We start from the raw sequence: 20,513 nt of genomic DNA on the forward strand, positions 1-20,513 counted from the left end.
TGGAAAATGACGGTGTGCTACCCTTTTTAGACGTTAATATTCATCGTAAAGAAAGAAACCTTACATTTAGTGTGTATAGAAAACCAACTAATGTAAACTCATACATCCATTACTATTCTTCCCATCCTGATAACATAAAAAGATCGGTTTTCTCATCAATGTTCCTTAGAGCTTTACGGGTCTGCAGTCCCGAGTACATTGATGAGGAAATAAGAAATGTTTACGATATTAGTTTTGGATTAAAATATCCTAAACATTTCATTGATGTTTGTTACAATTTTGCAAGGAAAACGTATTACAATTCTCAGCCTAACAAATCCAAAGTCCATAATAACCTAGTAGTTTTACCTTACCAAGAAAATTTAACTATTGTTCCCAAATTACTTAAGAATTTTAACATCAATGTAGCCTTCAGAAACAATAACACTATCAAACAATACCTAATTAATAATTCTAAAAATTGCCAAAAAGGCCGTGTGTACAAAATTCCTTGCAAAATATGTGATAAATTCTATATCGGCCCAACGGCAAAAGATCTTTCTGTCAGGATAAAACAACACAAGAAATGTGTCAAAGACGGGAATGAGTCAAGTGCCATTTTTAAACATCTAAGCACTTTTAATCACCCTATCAACTGGGAAAACGCTAGAGTGATTACTTTCAACAATAATTTTGTCGAAAGGAATTTAATTGAAAGTTGCCTGATTAAAATCACAAATGATAATAACTTTAACCTTAACTTAGGATTGTACAAAATTGATAATTATATTTGCAAAGAAATAGCCAATAACTTACAAAATGTAAGAATGCTGGACGTGTGACCCACGCCCGGACAATTCGTCCACAACCTCTCCTAGTGAGTTCCACAACCTTTCCTAGTGAGTTCCAAAACCTTTCCTAGTGTTTTCCACAACCTTTCCTAGTGAGTTCCTTATACTATTGTCCTACTATATTATGTTTGCTGTACCCTCTTACTTTGTAATTTACAGTGAAGATGTAATATACGAAAGCGCTCTGATCCGTTTGTTTATTTTCTTAAGTGGTTACCTTGCATTTATAAAATACACGTTCCTTGTGTTCTTATTGCATATATATATATATGTATATATCTATATATATTTATATATGTACACATATATGTATATATATATATATATATATGTATGTGTGTGTGTGTGTGTGTTTGTGTGTGTGTGTGTGTGTGTGTGTGTGTGTGTGTGTGTGTGTGTGTGTGTGTGTATTCACTTGGTCTTTGGATCACGTGTTGGACTCGTGATCGACAGCTATTTCCCTCCTGGAAGAGAGCTCAGAGCTCGTAGGTCCGATCTATGGGTAAGGCTATGACCTTGCACACACACACACCCCCAACTCCCCGCCCACGAGAGTTGGAGTAACACCCCTCAGCGCTGCGATACTGATATTATTTCAGCCCCGGGCGAGAGTCGAACCCGGACCTCCGTAGTGGCAAGCCAGAGCTCTAACCACAGCGCCATGTGTGTGTGTGTGTGTGTGTGTGTGTGTGTGTGTGTGTGTGTGTGTGTGTGTGTGTGTGTGTGTGTGTGTGTGTGTGTCAATAAAACGTAATACACCTTTATGACTTTCATAAATACTGGAACACGGATAATATAAGGTGTATGTTAAACTGAGGTTTTTGTGTGATTCTGTACTTAGCCGATAGACTTGCAGGTGACATAAATCACACCTCTCCATTCCTGAAAATATTCACCAAGTTGCTGTTGTTCCTCAGTGTAATGGTGACCCTTCTTGTATTTTTATGTATATTTTCCCGTTGTTTTTATTTATTAATATGTATATTTGTTGTTGTATGTTAGTAAGCATTTTGTGATCGCGGGACGATTCGTGCCTGTTTTTCCCGCCAATGAAGGAGTTGGCGTGGGTAGTCTGGCTCCCGCTTTCGGTGTGTATGCACGTGTGATCAGTTTTATGGATAAAAATTCTTAACTCGTTTTTGTGTGCCATTTAGCCACCCTTACATCAGTGTAACATTGTCATCTAAAGACCTGACTTCATCAGAACACGTCTCTCCAAAGAAGAAATAAGTTAAGGTGATATATTTTGTTCTTTGTTTAAAAAAGTAATACAGTCCAACTCCAATTTAAATCCATTACTGCTAGTAAGTGAAGGTTTGAATGACATAATGAACATTAGCATTGTGTAAAACTAAGGAATTGTACAGAATCGGGAAGTATGAAAATAACTCATTTCGTGTTAATCATATATGCATTACATATTGATGTTATACATTATCTAAAGTGTTCCATACATTGCGCTTATGGCCCTATTCTACACTGCATTCCTATAGGGAATAAAATGACTGAAACCCACCAACCACAGAAACGTCCCACAGGAATGTGTATCAGATTTGTGGAATTTATGATGTCTGTAGAAAATTTTCGTGATAACTTTGGCGAAAGATGACTAAAACACTAGTTATCTAGAAGACGAGAATTTAGTGAAACTCCATAGACCGAAATGCGTTTCGTGGCCCGTTGGGCTACACGCTAACATTGAAATTACGTGGCCCCTGGTTCGACATCTACCCGCTGACTTTATCATCTTGTCAAATTATATTCTCTTCTGTAAATATAATGAGGAAGTTGCTTATCGTTACAGACCGTGGAAATTGGCGCCAGGGTGTGAGTAAAGCAACGCGCTTCCCTGGCGTGTGCCCCCAATTGATGATGGTGATGGTGTTTCAGTTTGCTCCGTCGAGTATCCACCGGAAGGACTTTGACTCTGAGACGACCACCTTCAGTGCACCCTCGTGATGAACGGACATAAGATTCGAATCCTACATGATTCTGAAACGAAGGAGGATGTTTTGAAGGACATCATATCCCAAACGAAGGTACTTTAACACCAATGGTTAAAGATATTTTTCCATAATGTCTTTATACTATGAACTAATGATGACTTGATAATACTTATCAATCAGCGTTTGTTTGGCAATATCTTGCCTTACTACGCATGTTCAGTTACAGGCACATAATCCAATGTGAATGATGACATCAGCAAATGTGTATGTACTGTGCTGGTGTAACAAGATTGTTAATAGATGCAAAGTAAAGTTTAAAATCTCATGTTACAAATCAAACAAATTGAAATAGGAAAGGGGATCCAAAAGTGGATTGGAGGATGGAGTGAAATCATCGAGAAGAGGTCAATACTGCACGCACAGCTGCTTTGTCGGCTTGCTCGCTGCAGGGATGATAACATGAGATGTTACCTATCAAAAGGACGCAGATTTGAGGTAGAGCATAAGAACATAAGAATAAAGGAGACTGCAAGAGACCATAAGGCCTACACTAGGCAGCTCCGTATCCATCACCACCTGTCATCCCCATCCATAAAGTTGTCTAATCGTTTTTTAAAACAACTGATAGTTTCAGCGCTTACTACATGGTTACTAAGTTTATTCCATTCGTCGACCACCCTATTAGTAAACCAATTCTTGCCTATTTCCTTCTTAAATCTAAATTTGTCCAGTTTATAACCATTACTGCGAGTCCTGCCCTGTTGTTTTATTATGATGACCTTGTTTGCATCACCCTTGAACACTTCTATTAGATCACCCCGCACTCTGCGTCTTTCCAGAGAGTGTAAGTTAAGGTGATCAAGCCTCTCTTTGCAAGGCAAATTTCTGAGTCCATGTATCATTTTGGTCATTCTTCTCTGTACTGATTCTAGTGAATTTATGTCCATTCTGTAGGACAGAGACCAAAACTGTACCGCATAGTCAAGGATGGGTCTAACTATCGCTAGATAGAGTTTAATAATTACCTCTGCACTTCGTTACCGTCCTAGTAATGAAAGCTAATGCACTGTTAGCTTTATTTCTGGCGCTAATGCACTGCTTCCTGGTTTTAAGGTCCGGACTCACCAGAACTCCCAAGTCCCTCTCGCATTCAGATTTTTCTAAAAACGTGTTATCTAAGCTGTATCTATTATCGGGGTTGTGTAGCCCTACGTTTAACACGCTACACTTAGAGATATTGAAGTTCATTTGCCATTTCACCGACCATGTTAACAATTTATCAAGATCATCCTGCAGAATCTCTGGGTCGTCTCCTGGCCTAATTAGGCGTCCTATTTTAGTGTCGTCCGCAAACTTACTAACATCACTATTTATCCCATCGTCTAAGTCGTTTATGTACATAATGAACAACAAGGGACCCAAAACCGACCCCGCTTGTAACATTGCCCCACCTAGATTTTATTCCATTTATGGTGACCCGCTGTTTTCTGTTATTAGTCCAAGCTCTAATCCATTCTAACACTTTTCCTCCTATGTCATGGGCTTTGATTTTATTTAGCAGTCTCTGGTGTGGCACCTTGTCGAACGCTTTGCAAAAGCCAAGGTATATAACATCGTAATTATCATTGTTATCCGACGCCTTATATACTTTAGTGTAAAAGGATAGAAGATTAATCACACATGGCTCACCCTTGGAAAAATCATGCTGTGAATCACGAATCAAATTATGTCCTTCGATGTGTTCTATGAGTCTATCTACTATTATTGATTCAAGCATTTTTCCTATAACCGATGTCAAACTGATTGGCCTGTAGTTGCATATAGACGATCTATCTCCCTTCTTAAAAGTATAATCAACGTTTGCCTGCTTCCAAACAGTTGGCACAAAACCAGTGTCTACCGATTTATTGAATATTTCAGTTAACTGGTCGCAAATTTCAAGTTTACACTCTTTAAGCATTCTTGGAAAAATTTCGTCTGAACCCGGAGATTTTGAGGCTTTAAGTCTTTCAATCTGCTTGACTACTTCTTCTTTACTAATGCTGATATTATATAGACTACTTTCTTCATCCCCTCTGAAAATCGGATCACAGTCAGGTACTTTTTCTAACCTCTCATTAGTAAACACCGACAGAAAATAATTGTTAAACTCCTCACTCATTTTTTCCTCCGATTCTATCATGACATTTTCATCGTTTTTAATTGGTCCTATTCTTTCTTTATTTTTGTTCTATAGAGGTGAAAGAAACCCTTTGGGTTGGATTTTGCTTGACTGGCTACCTTGATATAATTACGTTTCGCTGTACGTGTATTCCTTTTAACCAGCTTTGCCATTTCGTTATATCTTGATCTAAGGTGTGATTCCCCGTTTTTTATTTTTACGTGAAGTCCTCTTTTCATTCCGATATCATGTTTCAATCTGTCCGTCATCCATTTGGGAGTATTACTATTTTCCCGTATTGACTTTAGGGGGATAAATATGTTTTGTCTATTGATAATTAGATCAGTTAGATTGCTATACATTTCATCCAAATCGCTAACCTGACTGTTGAGCCCTCGCCCCCAAATGACCTGACCCGACCCCTAGTCCTGACCTGACCCCCAGTCACGCCCCGAGACCTGCCGATGTTCGTAACGTCCGCATGACATTTCGTATTCAATTTCAAATAGGTTTTCATGTTAGGTAGGAGAACATTCTGATGATCCAAGGGTGGGTTTTGTGGAATAGTTGTGGGAAGGAGGAAGTGAAAGATGAATAGAGCTTCTAGTGGGGTGATCGAGTCATGGATGGTTCTGTAGAGTGAAGAGGAGGTTTAGAATAAGGCGTAATGCATTGAGAGTAACAAAGACTTGTGGAGGTAAAGGCTGAAGCGAAGAAGAGGTGAGTTATTGTCTGTCTGCATGACCCATCCCGTGGTTAGACCCCATGCCATCTATATAATAATGGCAGGGAGATAAGTAAACGAGTAGGAGAGAGACTGACTGGATGATGTCATATGGGACTTGGTTCTTCAACTGTGTAGTCAAGAAAAAGCAGGATAGGGACGTACAAGCCTTAGCAACCAGGGGACTTCTACATGCAGCAGGAGGGAAAAGACGAAGAAGTGTGTGAGTTCTGAACGACGCAGGTATTGAATATATATATATGGTGATGCGTGCGCCATCTATTCAGTAATTTTTCGTTTGCTATCGAGGACGACTCACATAATTCCAATAGACAAATAAAGGTTTGACTAATTTTTTACAAAATAAGGTTCATACAATAAACACAAGGTATAAACCAGAAAAATGGAGTTATCTCTCTAAAATATGTTGTTGTTGTTGTTGTTGTCGTTCCCTAGACTGTCTGTCCGAGCAGTCCCGTCTCCCCAAGGAATGCCACAGCCGAAACTGGGTTTTCCCACAAATCCTTTATAGAGCGTATGTTGTGTTGTTTGCGTGCATGATTGTGTATAATGCAGTCTTCCATTATGTGTTGTATGGTATGGGGTGAAGTGTTACATCCTGGGCAGCTGTTCACAACGCGGTCATCCAGCCTCTTCTAGTAGCTTAGAAGTGCTGGGTGGTGACCGCACCGCAGTCTGGCCAAGTGGACTCTGTCCTTTCGTGGGAGAGAGGATTCAGAAGGGTGGATATCAGGGAGTCTGGCATGCAGCAGAGTGTTGTCTTTCAGTGTGTTAATGGAGCGGTGAGTGATATGATTATGAATATGTTTCCGGAGGCTGGTATTTGGTGGTTGTGGAGGAAGAGAAGAGAGTATCTGTGCGTGATAAAGGTCTTTGGGTGTTGTTTTTAATGTTTCTTGGTGTGTGTGGGTGTTCTGCTATGTAGTGTAGCGGGTGTAATGTGTTTGTGGTGGCTGCGGCAAGTGTTTGTGTGCCTCTCATGTCGAGGTGGTCCTTGACTTTGAGGACTTTTGTTTCATGGTGTAAATGGTCTGTAGGTGTTGTATTTGTGCAGCCTGTAATTGTTTTTAGGGCTTTGTTTTGTATGATTTGAAGGGTGTTGTGGTGTGTCTCACTGAGATTAGGAGCCCATGCAGGACTCGCATAATTCAACACTGAGCGTATGCATTGTTTGTATATTGTTATATTAGTTTCTTTGTTTTGTCCAAATGTTGTTCCAGTGATTGACTTAAGTGCGTTAAGTCTGGGTGTGCATTTGTTTTTTATGTTTGTGATGTGTTGTTTGAAAGACATGGATGTATCGTATGTTACACCAAGAATTTTCGGTGTGTTTGTGTGTGGTATTAGAGTGTTGTTGATGTAGAGATGAGGTATGTATTTGTGTTCTTTTGTCCAGTTGGTGAGAAGTGTTGCTGTAGATTTGGTTGGAGCTATTTTGAGTCTGTTTGTGATGAACCATGTGTTGAGTGTGTCAAGGTATGGCTGGATTATTTCTGCAGCTTTCTCTGTGTTACGATGTGTGCATGTGATTGTTATGTCGTCTGCGTAGGAAGAGATTTGTATTTCTGAGGTGTCCGGCGTGGGTAAGTCATGCATGTATAGATTAAATAGTGTGGGGGATAGAACTGAGCCCTGTGGTACTCCGTTCTTAATGTTTCTGATGTGCGATGATTGGCCATTATATGACACGTAAGCATTCCTACCTGCCAGATAATTGGCCAGCCATCTTTTGGTGTTATTGTGCATGTCTGTGTTATATATTTTATTTGTTAGGTTGTGGCGGGGGATAGCATCAAAAGCTTTACTAATGTCTAACGTAATAAGAAGTGTTCTTTGGTGGGGCCTATCTGAATTGATGCCATCTAAAATTCTTTGTGTGAGGTTTGTCAGAAGAGTGTTTGTGGAGTGTAGTGGCCTAAAACCGTGTTGTGAGTCAGCAAGGGGAATATGTGGTGTGACAAGTTTAAGTATTAGGCGTTCAATGACTTTAGAGGGGGTGCAGAGAAGTGTGATTGGACGGTGCGATGTTGGGATTGTTGGGTCTTTGTTCGGTTTTGGAATGGTGATTATTTTACCATGCTTCCAGATGTCGGGTATAGTGTTGTGTGAATAGCTGTAGTTTGCAATGTTTGTGAGTGCGTGTATACCTTGTGGTCCAATGTGTTTTAGGTGGATGTTGCTTATGTTATCAGGGCCACAGGCAGATGAGTGCTTGAGACTATGTATTATGAGTTTTGTCTGACTGTCTATGAAGGGTATATAGTCTGAGTCTGTGGGAAAGTCTTTCTTACGTCGAATGGTGCGTCGGTCGTCAGGGTGAGAAGTGAGATGGCTTGTTTGTGCAAAATGACGTATGAGTGCGTTTGCTTGTTGTCTGTTTGAGGGTAGATTATCTGTTGTTGTGATTATTGCTGCGTGAGAGCGTGTAGTGTTACTGTTGGATAGTGTAATGCTGTTGAGTGTTTTGTACAATTTGCTGGTGTTTGTTTTGTGATCAAGTGTATTGATAAAGTTTTGCCAATTTTGTGTTTTTTTTCATGTATTTTATTGGCAATCACAGTGTTTAGTGTTTGTATTTGGTCTGCTATGTTTTGAGGGATAGGTGTGGGGGTATTTTGTTTAAGTGTGTCACGTTGTCTGATGAGGCTTTGGATTTCTGGTGTGAAGTTGGGGTTGTGTGATTTTCTGTTGCCTCTAGGGATGTATCTCTTGTCTGCATTTTGTATGATTGTATTAAAAGTGTGCACAGCATTGTTTATGTTTGTGATTGGTGTACTGTTAAGTGTTTCAAAATGTTGTTCTGTCTCTTCAGTAAAAGCTTCCCAGTCAGCTCTCTTGTAATTGGTGTAAGTGTGTCTGTGGCCAACTGGGGTGCATCTTGTTTTGGTGGTGATGATGATTGGAAGGTGGTCAGAGCCAAGGGTTCCGACCACTCTCCATGATGTTGTTGGGGTTAGGCAGGGGGAGCAAAAGGTGATATCAGGAGAGGAGGGAGTGTAGAGGGCTTGGTGTGGGATATGTGTATGATTATGTGTGTTGTTCATGATAGTCAATGAGTCAAACTGAGTCTGTATATCAAGCCCTCTGTCTGTGTCAGGGTTGTCGACATACCAGGCAGACGACTTGGCGTTGAAGTCTCCACCCATGATCAGGTTGGGGATTGAGGCTAGTTGGCTAAATTGAGGCCTGAAGGTGTTTGGAACTGTGGGGGATGATTGGGGGGGAATGTACATGTTAACTATTGTCAGTGTTGATTTGTTGCCTGTGCGGATTCGAATGGATTGGATTTCTGTTGTGTTATCTGTGGTAGGGAGGAGAATTTTGGTTGTGGCACTTGTGTCCACAAAACAGATGGAGTGGTGGATCAGGGTGATGAGTCCACCGCCATAGCCGTCAGTCCGGTCTTGTCTGATGGTGGTGTAATTATGAAATGATGGTGTTTTGTGTGAGTGTCTTAGTTTTGTTTCTTGTAAAATCGCAATGTGTATGTTGTGTTGTTTAAGAAAGTGTTCAAGTTCATGTTTTTTCGTGTTAATACCGTCAATGTTGTGTTGTAATATGTTGATGTTGTGTGTTTTGTATGTGTTGTATGTTGCCGTTTGGGGTTGAGGTTGGGGTGGTAGTGGGGAAGGTGTAGGATCTGGGTCAGAGGGGGGGAAAGGAGAGATCGGGGACAAAGGAAGGGGTACTAATCGGGAGTAAGAGCAGAGGGAAATTGTGAGTGGGTGAGGGTGCTGGCTGTGGTTGGGGAGGTGGGAGTGGAGTTACTGGAGGGCAGGTAGAACATGTCCAAGTGTTTGTGTATTGGTTTGTGTCAGCAAGTGTTGTACAAGTGAGGTGGGCCCAGTTTTTGCACATATTGCACGGAACTGAGCCCTTTGTCTGTCTGCTCCAGGTAATGGGTTTAGAGCATGTTGGGCATGTGTATTTTGTGGTGGGCCCAGGATTGCTCTCTACATCTCCAGCTAAAAGTAGAAGAAGAGGGGTGTTCGCCGGAAAATCACCCCTTGGTGCAGAAAAAACGTAATATTGCATGTTGGGAAAAAGGATTGTGGTACTCCCCAAATATGTTGTCATAGATGGTTTCTGAGCAACAGAACATCGAGGGCACTCTGGTGAAAATTCTGAGGTTTGTAAACTGGTACGTCTGCTTTGCTCAGCTAATCAATATCTACAAGATTGTATGTTTTACATATGAGCTACACCTCTTTCTTTTTGAAAAACAAGATGTTACCAGTTATTGTATGGGAGAAGGTATATCGGCATGTGGCCGAGTTACTTGTTAGTCATTGTTGATTAATATAAATAATACATGAAATGTCGTTGGTAGTATCACAATGGCAGTAGTATGACATCAGTTACCATTTGTAGCTGTATTAGGTTTAAAAGGAAACCTATTTAGTAGAACATAAAACTGTGAAATACTGAATATTCATAAGAGTAGTTTCATTCAAATGTACTATTGATAACATTTATCATTGGAATTAGGAAGAAGATTCCTTCATGGTTCTTGAACTGGACGACATAGTTCGCAAAGTGGAGCGCTGGAGACGCCTTCTTCCTCGAGTGGATCTTTTCTACGGTAAATAGATTGAACCTCATTTTCTTTTGTTAAACCTTATGCACCGACTCTTGACAAGGTCAGTGCACATTCTGCCAAGTCAACTTTAATACATGCCTCGCTCTCTCTTATTTCCCATTTATGTGCTATTTGAAATTGTTTTCATATTCTGTATATAGTAAAGGAATCTGCATGGTACAATGCTTATCACTTTTTAGGATTATAACAACGATCTGAATAAACTGTATGACACGTGATAAAAAAAAAAAGTATGTTGCCACGAAGAGGTCTCACAGGTGAGAGAAGTGGGATGGGAAGGGTAATCGTTATAATCTTGAAACGTGATACTCGTTGTACTATACAATTTCTTTTACTATATGCATAATATAAAAAATCAAATAGCACATAGATGGAAAATAAGAGAGAGAAAGAGAGAAAGAGAGAGAGAGAGAGAGAGAGAGAGAGAGAGAGAGAGAGAGAGAGAGAGAGAGAGAAAGAGAAAGAGGGGAGGGGGCATGTACTAAGGATGATTTTTCAGAATGGCTAGCAGTAAATCAAGACTTATACTACACCCTGAAGGGACGCCCTGGAGCGCACAGACAAGCGTTGATATCAATGAGATTTCCACTCACTGTATACCTGAAAAACGACAATTTCATGTTTTTATTTAAGTACAATGACTGCATGCCAACAAGTGTCAAGGAACACTTAGTTTCTCAACTCCACGATTTCTGTTAGTGTAGAAAATTAATAAGTTTTCACCTGATCCTGTTTTCTTTCTATTCATATGAAAAACTCCTTCCTATATGCTAATTTGCAATAACCTACTTATGTTAAATCGATGTTGATACCAGACTGTGCTTAGGCCCCAAACATAGTCTGATGTATGATGCAAAACTGACTAAACTTTAGGCAATTAAGTATCATACAACGATGATCTGATGAGATTAGGGTGCTCATATTAACCTGTCTCTACTTCAGCGGTGAAATGCAACCCAGAACGTGCTATAATAGATATACTTGTGAGCCTTGGATGTGGATTCGACTGCGCCTCTAAGGTTTGTATCCCTCTCTAATTCTGTCATAACATTCCATCTAAAGGATGTAATAAACCTATCTCCATAGGTTCCTACCATCTATGAGTATATTTCTGTCCTTTTTGCTGAAGCTGGCTCCACTAATCGCCATTTCTTATACAACAGTCAATCTTGGCAGGAAAATGACCTTCTCCCTTCCACATACTACACAAAAAGCAAAACACAAAGGCTTACATTGCTAACAGTCACTAGAACTATTCAAGGACCTTTATCTCCTATTCGTGCCCCCTGACAGTGTTACCTTCTCCCTCGACGCCGCACTACAAACCATTTACAGGGGATGATTCTTTAATTCTGCAGCACCCTTTCTATAGGAATGTGATTAACTTTTCTCCAAGTTTATTTTTTCATATTTTTCTCTTGTTTTGAAATCTAAACATTTCAGACATGATCATAAATGTATGTTACCCGTGTTAGGAGCTCTCCAATGTGAATCCGTATTTCGATTTCAGAGTGAGATAAGATGTGTCTTGGATGCTGGCGCAAAGAGCTCTCGTGTCGTCTTTGCTAACCCTGTTAAGCGGATCTCACATCTTCATTATGCAGCGAAGATTGGTGTTGAGCTCCTCACATTCGACAATCTGGATGAACTACACAAGATTAAAGAGACCTATCCTAATGCCAAGTAATTCTTCTTATACTAATTCTAGTTATCACGAGACATTACTTTAGGTCATACCTAGGGCAGGGATGGGTAACCTTATTAAGTGCGTGTGCTAAAATCAGCCAAACCTTTGATACAAAATTTTCTCGCATGCCTACTTAGTGGAATTATAGGCTTACATACACTATTCTTGGCGTTTTGGTAGGCTCTTGCTACGTGTTCGATGTGATGACAAAGATGCCACGTTTGTCCTCGGAAACAAATTCGGCGCTGAACTTGAAGAAACTGGGAACCTCCTGCGAGAAGCCAAAGACCTGGGTCTCAACCTGATCGGGGTGGCCTTCCACGTAGGCTCCATGTGCAAGCGCCCAACGGTTTACAGTGAAGCAATTACTACCGCACGGAGAGTCTTCGATGAGGCTATGGCGATTGGGTTCAGTCCCTATCTGTTGGACATTGGTGGAGGTTTCAGCGGGGGAAAGGACAACAAGTTTAAAGAGATATGCGAGGTGGTCAATCATCAGTTGGATCTTCTTTTTCCAGAAGATGGTATCACAAAGGTTGGTGACGTGGTGTTATTGCTAAGCCGGTCAGCGCTCCCCTCTCCCCTATTCATCATCTCTCAGGTAAAAGTACCAGAATGAGGAGTCGTTTCTGGTCCCAAAGATCTAAGTATAGGTTTCAATAAATGCTGTCATTTCTTTTATAACCTGTTTATTGATAATGTAATCAAGATAACCGAAATGAACAGTGAGAGTATTTGTTTCCTCGAGTGTTAAAGAAATAATTTATATCATATAACATCTTGCTCTTATGACGCATTTCTACTATTGGGGATACTCTTAGACTTATTTAACGCATAAATGAATGTCTTTTATAGTTAGGCAAACTACCTTTCTATGCATTAATGAGCAATGCATTTCTTATACCTTGTGGTTTATGCATAACATACATTTGCCTTTATTTTTTATAAAGTAATTAATAAATTAATCATTTCATGTTTCTGGCTTTTGTAGCCACTAAACATCCTGTGCCAAATAATACAGCCATCATATTTCCCTGCAAAGAGAGTTGGGACGTCTCCTTTTCCCGTATTTTACTCCCAAGAAGAGCTGAGGCATAAGTATACTTGAATTCGGCCGATCTACTTTATAAGGGTGACTGGTTGGTCTTGTTGGTGAGTTTGATAACAAATACATTGTTTTTCTAGATCATCGGGGAGCCAGGTCGCTACGTCGTGGACACCTCCTGCACACTGATAACCCAGGTCACGGGCCGAAAGAAGAAAAGGGATCCAATTGGCCAAAGAGAAATCGTGGAGTATTACATCAACGATGGAAAAAATGGATGCTTTGAAGAACCCATGAGATCACTACCAGTTTCTATTTCATGTGGGGTATGTAATAGTTCGCCTTAGGGTCATAGTAAAGAGTGTGTGTGTGTGTGTGTGTGTGTGTGTGTGTGTGTGTGTGTGTGTGTGTGTGTGTGTGTGTGTGTGTGTGTGTGTGTGTGTGTGTGTGTGTGTGTGTGTGTGTGTGTGTGTGTGTGTGTGTGTGTGTGTGTCTGTCTGTGTGTGTGTGTGTGTGCGCACGCGCTCACGTATTAATGAAAAACATATCAATTTTGCAATACAATTAGTCTACCTTGATAAGGAGATTTAAACTATTCTGCACAGTGTTGCCTACCGGGAAATAAGGTTTCAACACTAAAAGTAGATAAATAATTTGTGATTTGTTTGGTTTAACTTCGCGAAATCCCTCTATCAGAAGGCTAGGACGGTACCACCTACAGAGGACTCTGTAGTGAGAGATTTGATCAACCATAGCCATGGTCCAACTCACTGGCGGCTATGTTCGGACTGTCACCACCTCAACCTTCGCCGCAAGTAACCCGCTTGGCCAGCCAGCAACCTAATGCACTGTAGATTAACCAAATCTTTGCACCTTTTTCTAGGCGAAGAAACGAGAGGAGGTGCCAACTACCATATTTGGTCAGACATGCGACGGTCAGGACGTGGTGTGCAAAGACGTGGCACTTCCCATAATGAAAGTCGGGGAATGGCTCATGTGGGAGGATATGGGAGCCTACTCACTTTCGAATACTTCATACTTTAATGGCTTCGAACCCGCTCAGGTCATTCCAACCATGTCAGCAAAATTTTTGGTAAGTGTTTTGCAGATCTAATCAGATAGTGTACTGAATGATGCCCTTGAAATCGTGAAGCTAGAATTTCTTTGGAGAATTCTACCTTCCCCTCACAAGACCCTCACTTCGATGACATCTACTTGAACAGAATCTTTGGAGGCCTTCATTGTGTAGGTGAAATTAACTTTAACAGGTGGTTAAATATTACACGTAATTCCTGGGATAAATGATTATCTGTGAGACCACGGAAATTCACTGACGACTCAGTAGGTTCTCATTACTGATCGATGACTTATATGTTAACGACATTTCCTGTATATATTAAATTGGCGGCACACTAGGCTTTTATCGCTAGCATGCTAATTGTTTTTGCTACTTCACTTGAGTAGAAACGACTTCGATTACGATTTTTTGTTTTTCAAATATTCCAAATACCAAATTACTCTTGCGTCATATACTGAGAAGCTGAATGAAGAATTAAAAGAAGTTAAACCCATATAAATACTAGACACATTGTTGAGATGTACTTACGGAAGTCTAGAATATTGTAACGGAAGTCGTTTCTACTCAAACGAAGTGGTAAATGCAAGTAGCATGTTAGCCTAGTGTGCTGCCACCATTAGTAATTAATGATTTCATTTGTCTTGATCCTCCTAATTTTTCTTTCAGGATTCTAATCTTTTAGATAGATACCCACAGTTTATGGACGCCACCTATCGTAATATTGCACGATAGTGAGAGAAATCTGCACGAACGCTGACACAAATTACCAGTGCACTTCTGCAAAACAAAAGACTAGTGTTAAAATGGTGTCGGATCTTTGCTTCTTATTAAACCACTGAAAAGTGGTCCAAATTTTTAATGTCAATTAACACTGATTTGCTGCCTTTGAATTTCATGTTGGGGACATGTTGATAAAATGAAAGAGGTAGAGCTACGTAAAATATAATTGGTCTAATTGATTTCGTCTCGTTCTCTTTACATGGTTGTATAAGACGAGAACCTTTGATGAATTCATGTTGTCTGTTTGGTTCATTTTTACTTTATGAGTATTCTCCTTGAATTTTCTTCATGTCATGTTTCTGCTTCTTTAAATCTGTGGTTATGTTTTCAAATCAGCTTAACACTTCCCATGCCCTTTGGGGTTTTTCTTTTTTCTCTGGCTGCCAACAGGCTACATTATCCGTTTCCAAGTGCTTCGACAGTAGCTTAAGGATTATGGATTCGAAATTAAGTCAATAAAAAGTGGTGTATATATTTATATCCTAGTGATAAATAATATATTCATTTTCAGATATTTAGGTATATTAATATTTTTTAGGCAACGTTTAGTACTCCAGTAACATATTCCTTTAGAATGCAATATCTAAATAGACAATTTACGATAACCATGAAGTGTACATTGTCAGCCTTAAAGTTGTAATTTTGTGATTAATAAACCTATGTTCATGGTTTGCTATTAGTTTCTCGTCTTCTGAGTCCCATTTAGAATATTTTCAGATTGCCCTCAAATCCCAACCACCACCTGATTTTCCACCTCATATCTCGCAAGACTATATATGATCAATTGCCCTATATGCATAAAGGTCTGGGATCTGGGATCCATATAGCAAAAGATAATAAACACCAGACTCAGTTGCAAGGGATTATTATGACAGAAGTTCGATTCCCGCCCAGGAATCGTTTTCAGGGGTGTGATAGTTACATACGGTGGACTAAGATATATATCACACCACGGTCTCCATATATATGTATATATATATATATATATATATATATATATATATATATATATATATATATATATATATATATATATATATATATATATATATATGCAAGGTACAAACGAACAGATGGTAAGGGTTTTAGAAAATATTTATGCGAAAAGTATCGCTGTAATTCGACTACATAAAGGTACAGAAAAGATAAAAATCGAGAAAGGAGTACAACAAGGCGATACAACTTCACCCAAATTACTTACAGCTTGCTTGGAAGAGATTTTCAAAAGGTTGAATTGGGGGAAAAAAAGGTTTGAAGATTAATGGTAAATATTTGAACTACCCAAGATTTGCGGATGACATTATTCTTATTTCAGAAAAAGCAGAAGATTTGCAAGATATGCTGAGTGATCTGAACAAGGAAATTCTCAAAGTAGTTTTAAAAATGAACAAGACCAAAACCAAAGAAATGTTCAGTACGAAAGTTCAAAGTAAAGAGATTATAATCGATGGCGAGAGTCTTGAAGAAGTTGAAGAGTATAATTATTTAGGCCAGATGGTGAAAGTGACAAAAGATCATGATAATGAAATAAAAAGACGTATTACAATTGGTTGGAAAGTGTTTGGTAAGTATTATAAAATCCTGAGAGGCTCTCTACCTTTATGTTTGAAACGTAAAGTTTACAATCAATGCATTCTGCCAGCAATAATCTACGGGTGTGAGACTTGGAAACTGACGAAGGCGATGTAAACAAAGTTAAGGACTGCACAGAGGAGAATGGAGAGATCAATGATGGGAATAACGCTGAGAGACCGAAAGAGAGCAAGTTGGGTGAGAGAGCAGACACCAGCTAGTGAATACCTGTGAATTTTATATCTCCGAATAGTGTTAAGTGATTGTGTTGTGTTTTTGTAATTGTATACGTATAGCGCTATACAGTTACAGATATAAGATAAAGTGCAGGGTTCTATTTAATTTCAAAACAGTTTTCTGTTACCGTATTCCAAAGGTAGGAGAAATAGTATAAGGTAAGCAGAGTAAGCTTCGCGTATTTAGTTTATTAGAGACCGCTTTGATTTTTTGTTGTTGTTGATTTGTATTTTCTCTTTGCCGTTTTTATTGCTAAAGGGGGAGCGAAATGGCTTGTGAAGGTTGCGTGAACCTAGAGGTCCGTCTCAGGATGTGTGAGGAGGAAATTCGGCTTCTCAGGAGTGCGCTCCGTGAGAAGAGTGAACCCTCCCCACAACCCAAAGAGCGTTCCACTTCTTCACCTACTGTCACTGCCATGAGCGAGTGGCGCTCCGTGGGGTCCCGTTTGTCGAGCCCGCGTTCGGTAGACGTGTGCCCTGTGGAGCAACCGCTGGCTCTAGTCAATCGTTTTGCTCTACTGGAGGATGAAGTGGCTGAAAACCAGGAGTTCTTGGTGGTGGGGGACTCCATGGTTCGAGGCTATGACGACATCCTGCAGCGAAAGACTAAGCGACGTTGCAAGCTTGTATGTCAACCGGGCCGTGGGATTGTTGATTGTACCCGGTCCATCAGGGAGCAAGGACGGAAGAACACGGTTACGATTGTACATACGGGTAGTAACGATGTAGGTAGGGTGAGATCAGAGGAGCTTGTTCGGAATTACAAGGTCCTCCTTCAGGAGATGAAGGAACGTGGGAGCCGTCTCGTAGTCTGTGGGATCCTCCCGAGGATCTACGCAGGTTCGTGTTGGAACAGTAGAGCCATAGGGATCAATGATAGGATATCGCAGTTGTGCACACAATTGGGATACCACTTTCTTGATCCTTGGTATCTCTTTTCTAGGCGCCATGACCTTTACGCTTCTGATGGGATCCACCTTACCCGCAGAGGCAAAGATGTTCTTACAAACCTCATTGTGGGAGTTTGTAATGAACCAGCTCCTTTTTTAGGGTAGAAGGCCAAAGGGAAGGGGAAATAGAATGTACTTGGGAAAACAGAGTATAGCATTAATGTAGAACAATGTACCAGTATAGGACAAAATATAATTTTAGGATATAATGTCGCTAGAGGACGAAATGTCACATTAGGATATAATGTCATAGGACAAAATGTCGCAATGGGATATAATGACAGTGGAGGACAAAAGATCACGATGGGAAGTAATGGTAAAGGAGAACAAAATATCACGATAGGATGTAATGATAATGGAGGAGAAAATATCACGGTAGGATATAATGTCATTGAAGGCCAAAATGTAATTTTAGGAAGGGCTACCGGACAGAATGTCAATGAAGGCCAAAATATCATGATAGGATGTAATATCGCTAGAGGACGAAATGACACATTAGGATGTAATGTCTTAGGACAAAATGTCACAATGGGATGTAATGACAGTGGAGGACAAAAGATCACGATGGGAAATAATGATAGTGGAGAACAAAATATCACGATAGGATGTAATGATAATGGAGGAGAAAATATCACGGTAGGATATAATGTCAGTGAAGAACAAAATATAATTTTAGGAAGAGATACCGGACAGAATGTCAATGAAGGCCAAAATATCAAGATAGGATGTAATGACAGTGGAAGACAAAAGATCACGATGGGATGTAATTATAGTGGAGGAAAAAATATCACGGTAGGATATAATGTCACTGGAGGACAAAATATAATTTTAGAAAGGGATGCCGGACATAATGTCACTGAACGACGGGAGGCCGGCGTGAATCACGGTGACGTAGGGGGACAAAATGTACAAAATAGATCGGATGACCGTAATCGACCAGATGTCCGTGATGGGGGAAATGTTAATTTTGATAGGAGAAATGTTAATGAGGCATTGAATGTCAATGAAGGACCAAATAATAATAATATAGAGCAAGGCATAAATAAAAAACAAAATGATAATATAAGACATGATATTGAAACTCAAAATGTGTCAAAAAGAAATAATCAGGAGTTTCTTAAAACTATGTACTTTAATGCTCGTAGTATTAGGAACAAATTTCAAGAAATACAGGCGTATGTCAAAAGCGAAAATCTCGATATGATAGGAATAACTGAGACATGGTTAAATGGTACAGAGTTCGAAGCTGAATTTAATATTGCGGGATTTAAACACTTTCATCAGGATAGAAACCACAAGAAAGGTGGGGGTGTTCTATTGTACGTTAAAAACAATTTTCATGCTTGTGTTTTAGAGAAAGTGAAACAGGATGCATATGACAGTTTGTGGGTTGAGTTAACCCAAACAAATGGACAAAAAATGAATATAGGTGTAATATATAGGCCAAAGACATTATCATTAGCAGACGACAAACTGTTATTTCAAGAACTGTCTAGTTTCTGCAACCGGGATTTATTGATAATGGGTGATTTCAATTTTACTGACATTGATTGGATGACCCTTGAACATGGCCATATAGGTAGTCGCTTGATTGATTTTCTTGGTGACAATTACTTAATTCAGCATGTAAAAGAGCCCACAAGATATGGAAACTTACTCGATTTATTGATCACTAGCCGCGAAAGCATGGCAACTGATGTAGAAGTCGGTGAATCTGTTGCAAATAGCGATCACAACTTAGTCAGATTCAAACTCCTAAACAATTTTAGAATAGATACTTGTGCTTCTAAAATACCCGATTTCAGTAAAGCTCAGTTCATAGAACTACGTCAGGAGCTTCAGCTTACAGATTGGGAGGAAAAATTAAACGAAAGGCCTGTAGATCAGATGTGGGAAATATTTCAAAATACGCTCACTAAGATGATTCAAACTTACATTCCTTTTAAGGACAGACGTCCCCCAAATCAGGCTCGCCCAAAGTGGCTCGACAAAGAAACTGAAAAAAGTATTGCTAAAAAGAGACAGGCTTATAAGAAATATAAGTGCTCGGGTGCATCTAATGACTAGGAAAGATATGTATCAATACAGAGAGATTTAAAAAAGACAATAAGAAAAAGAAAACGACAATACGAAATGAACATCGCTGAGAAATCCAAAGAGAATCCCAAAGAATTCTATAGTTACATTAGAGATAAAAAGGTTGTTAGGAATCACATTGGTCCACTATTATCTGCTGACGGTCAACTTGAATATTCAAATGAAGGAATGTGTAATCTCTTAAACAATTATTTTAGCTCGGTATTCGTAAACGAAACACCTCAAAGTGAATTCCAAACTGAAACCTGTGAAAAGTCTGGGGTAAACTTACTCACTACGGTAAATATAACAAAAGAAACAATTAAAAGGTGTATAGACAAACTCAAAGTTAATAAAACACCAGGGCCTGACGGTTGGCATCCAAGAATCTTAAAGGAAATGAAAAATGAGATTGTTGTTCCATTAGAAATTATTTTCAAGAAATCCATCATATCCGGAGATGTCCCAAGAGAATGGAAGCTAGCTAACGTTACTCCCATATTCAAAAAAGGTGACAAAAAGAAACCAAATAACTATAGGCCTATTAGTTTGACTTCGATCGTAGGAAAAATAATGGAAACTATCATCAGAGATGCTATCGAATATCATTTAGAAAGTAACCGTTTGATAAATGATAGCCAACATGGTTTCAGACGGAAACGTTCTTGCGTGACTAACTTACTCGAATTCTACAACACAGTTGTCTCGAATTATGACAAAAGAAACAATATAGATTTAATATATCTAGACTTTGCAAAAGCTTTTGATACCGTCCCACACGAAAGACTACTTACTAAATTAGCTTTG

General features: G+C 39.5%; 2 protein-coding genes across 2 annotated transcripts in view; both read left to right on the forward strand.

The window, feature by feature from the left end:
- Positions 1 to 2,789, forward strand: part of LOC143020494 (ornithine decarboxylase-like) — a 35,616-nt gene extending 32,827 nt beyond the window's left edge. The window contains exon 12 of the mRNA XM_076176920.1: positions 2,635 to 2,789. Coding sequence (XP_076033035.1) covers positions 2,635 to 2,789 — 155 coding nt within the window. The remainder of the gene's footprint in view (positions 1 to 2,634) is intronic.
- Positions 2,668 to 14,824, forward strand: LOC143020495 (antizyme inhibitor 2-like). The gene is made up of 8 exons (XM_076176921.1): positions 2,668 to 2,869; positions 10,171 to 10,264; positions 11,225 to 11,301; positions 11,793 to 11,965; positions 12,150 to 12,504; positions 13,155 to 13,340; positions 13,898 to 14,107; positions 14,759 to 14,824. Exons 1-8 carry the CDS (start codon positions 2,789 to 2,791, stop codon positions 14,822 to 14,824), a joined length of 1,242 nt encoding a protein of 413 aa, XP_076033036.1. The 5' UTR covers positions 2,668 to 2,788.
- Positions 14,825 to 20,513: the final 5,689 nt, after the last annotated feature.

Source organism: Oratosquilla oratoria, chromosome 40, assembly GCF_046742065.1.
Source record: "Oratosquilla oratoria isolate Oo_2021 chromosome 40, ASM4674206v1, whole genome shotgun sequence".
NCBI lineage: Eukaryota > Metazoa > Arthropoda > Malacostraca > Stomatopoda > Squillidae > Oratosquilla > Oratosquilla oratoria.

Bases quoted from the DNA above. Each gene is read 5' to 3' on its own strand.
- LOC143020495 (XM_076176921.1), top strand. From the start codon at position 2,789: ATGAACGGACATAAGATTCGAATCCTACATGATTCTGAAACGAAGGAG. The intron at 2,870-10,170 runs GTACTTTAACAC...CATTGGAATTAG, and splicing joins ACATCATATCCCAAACGAAG to GAAGAAGATTCCTTCATGGT. The intron at 13,341-13,897 runs GTATGTAATAGT...ACCTTTTTCTAG, and splicing joins CAGTTTCTATTTCATGTGGG to GCGAAGAAACGAGAGGAGGT.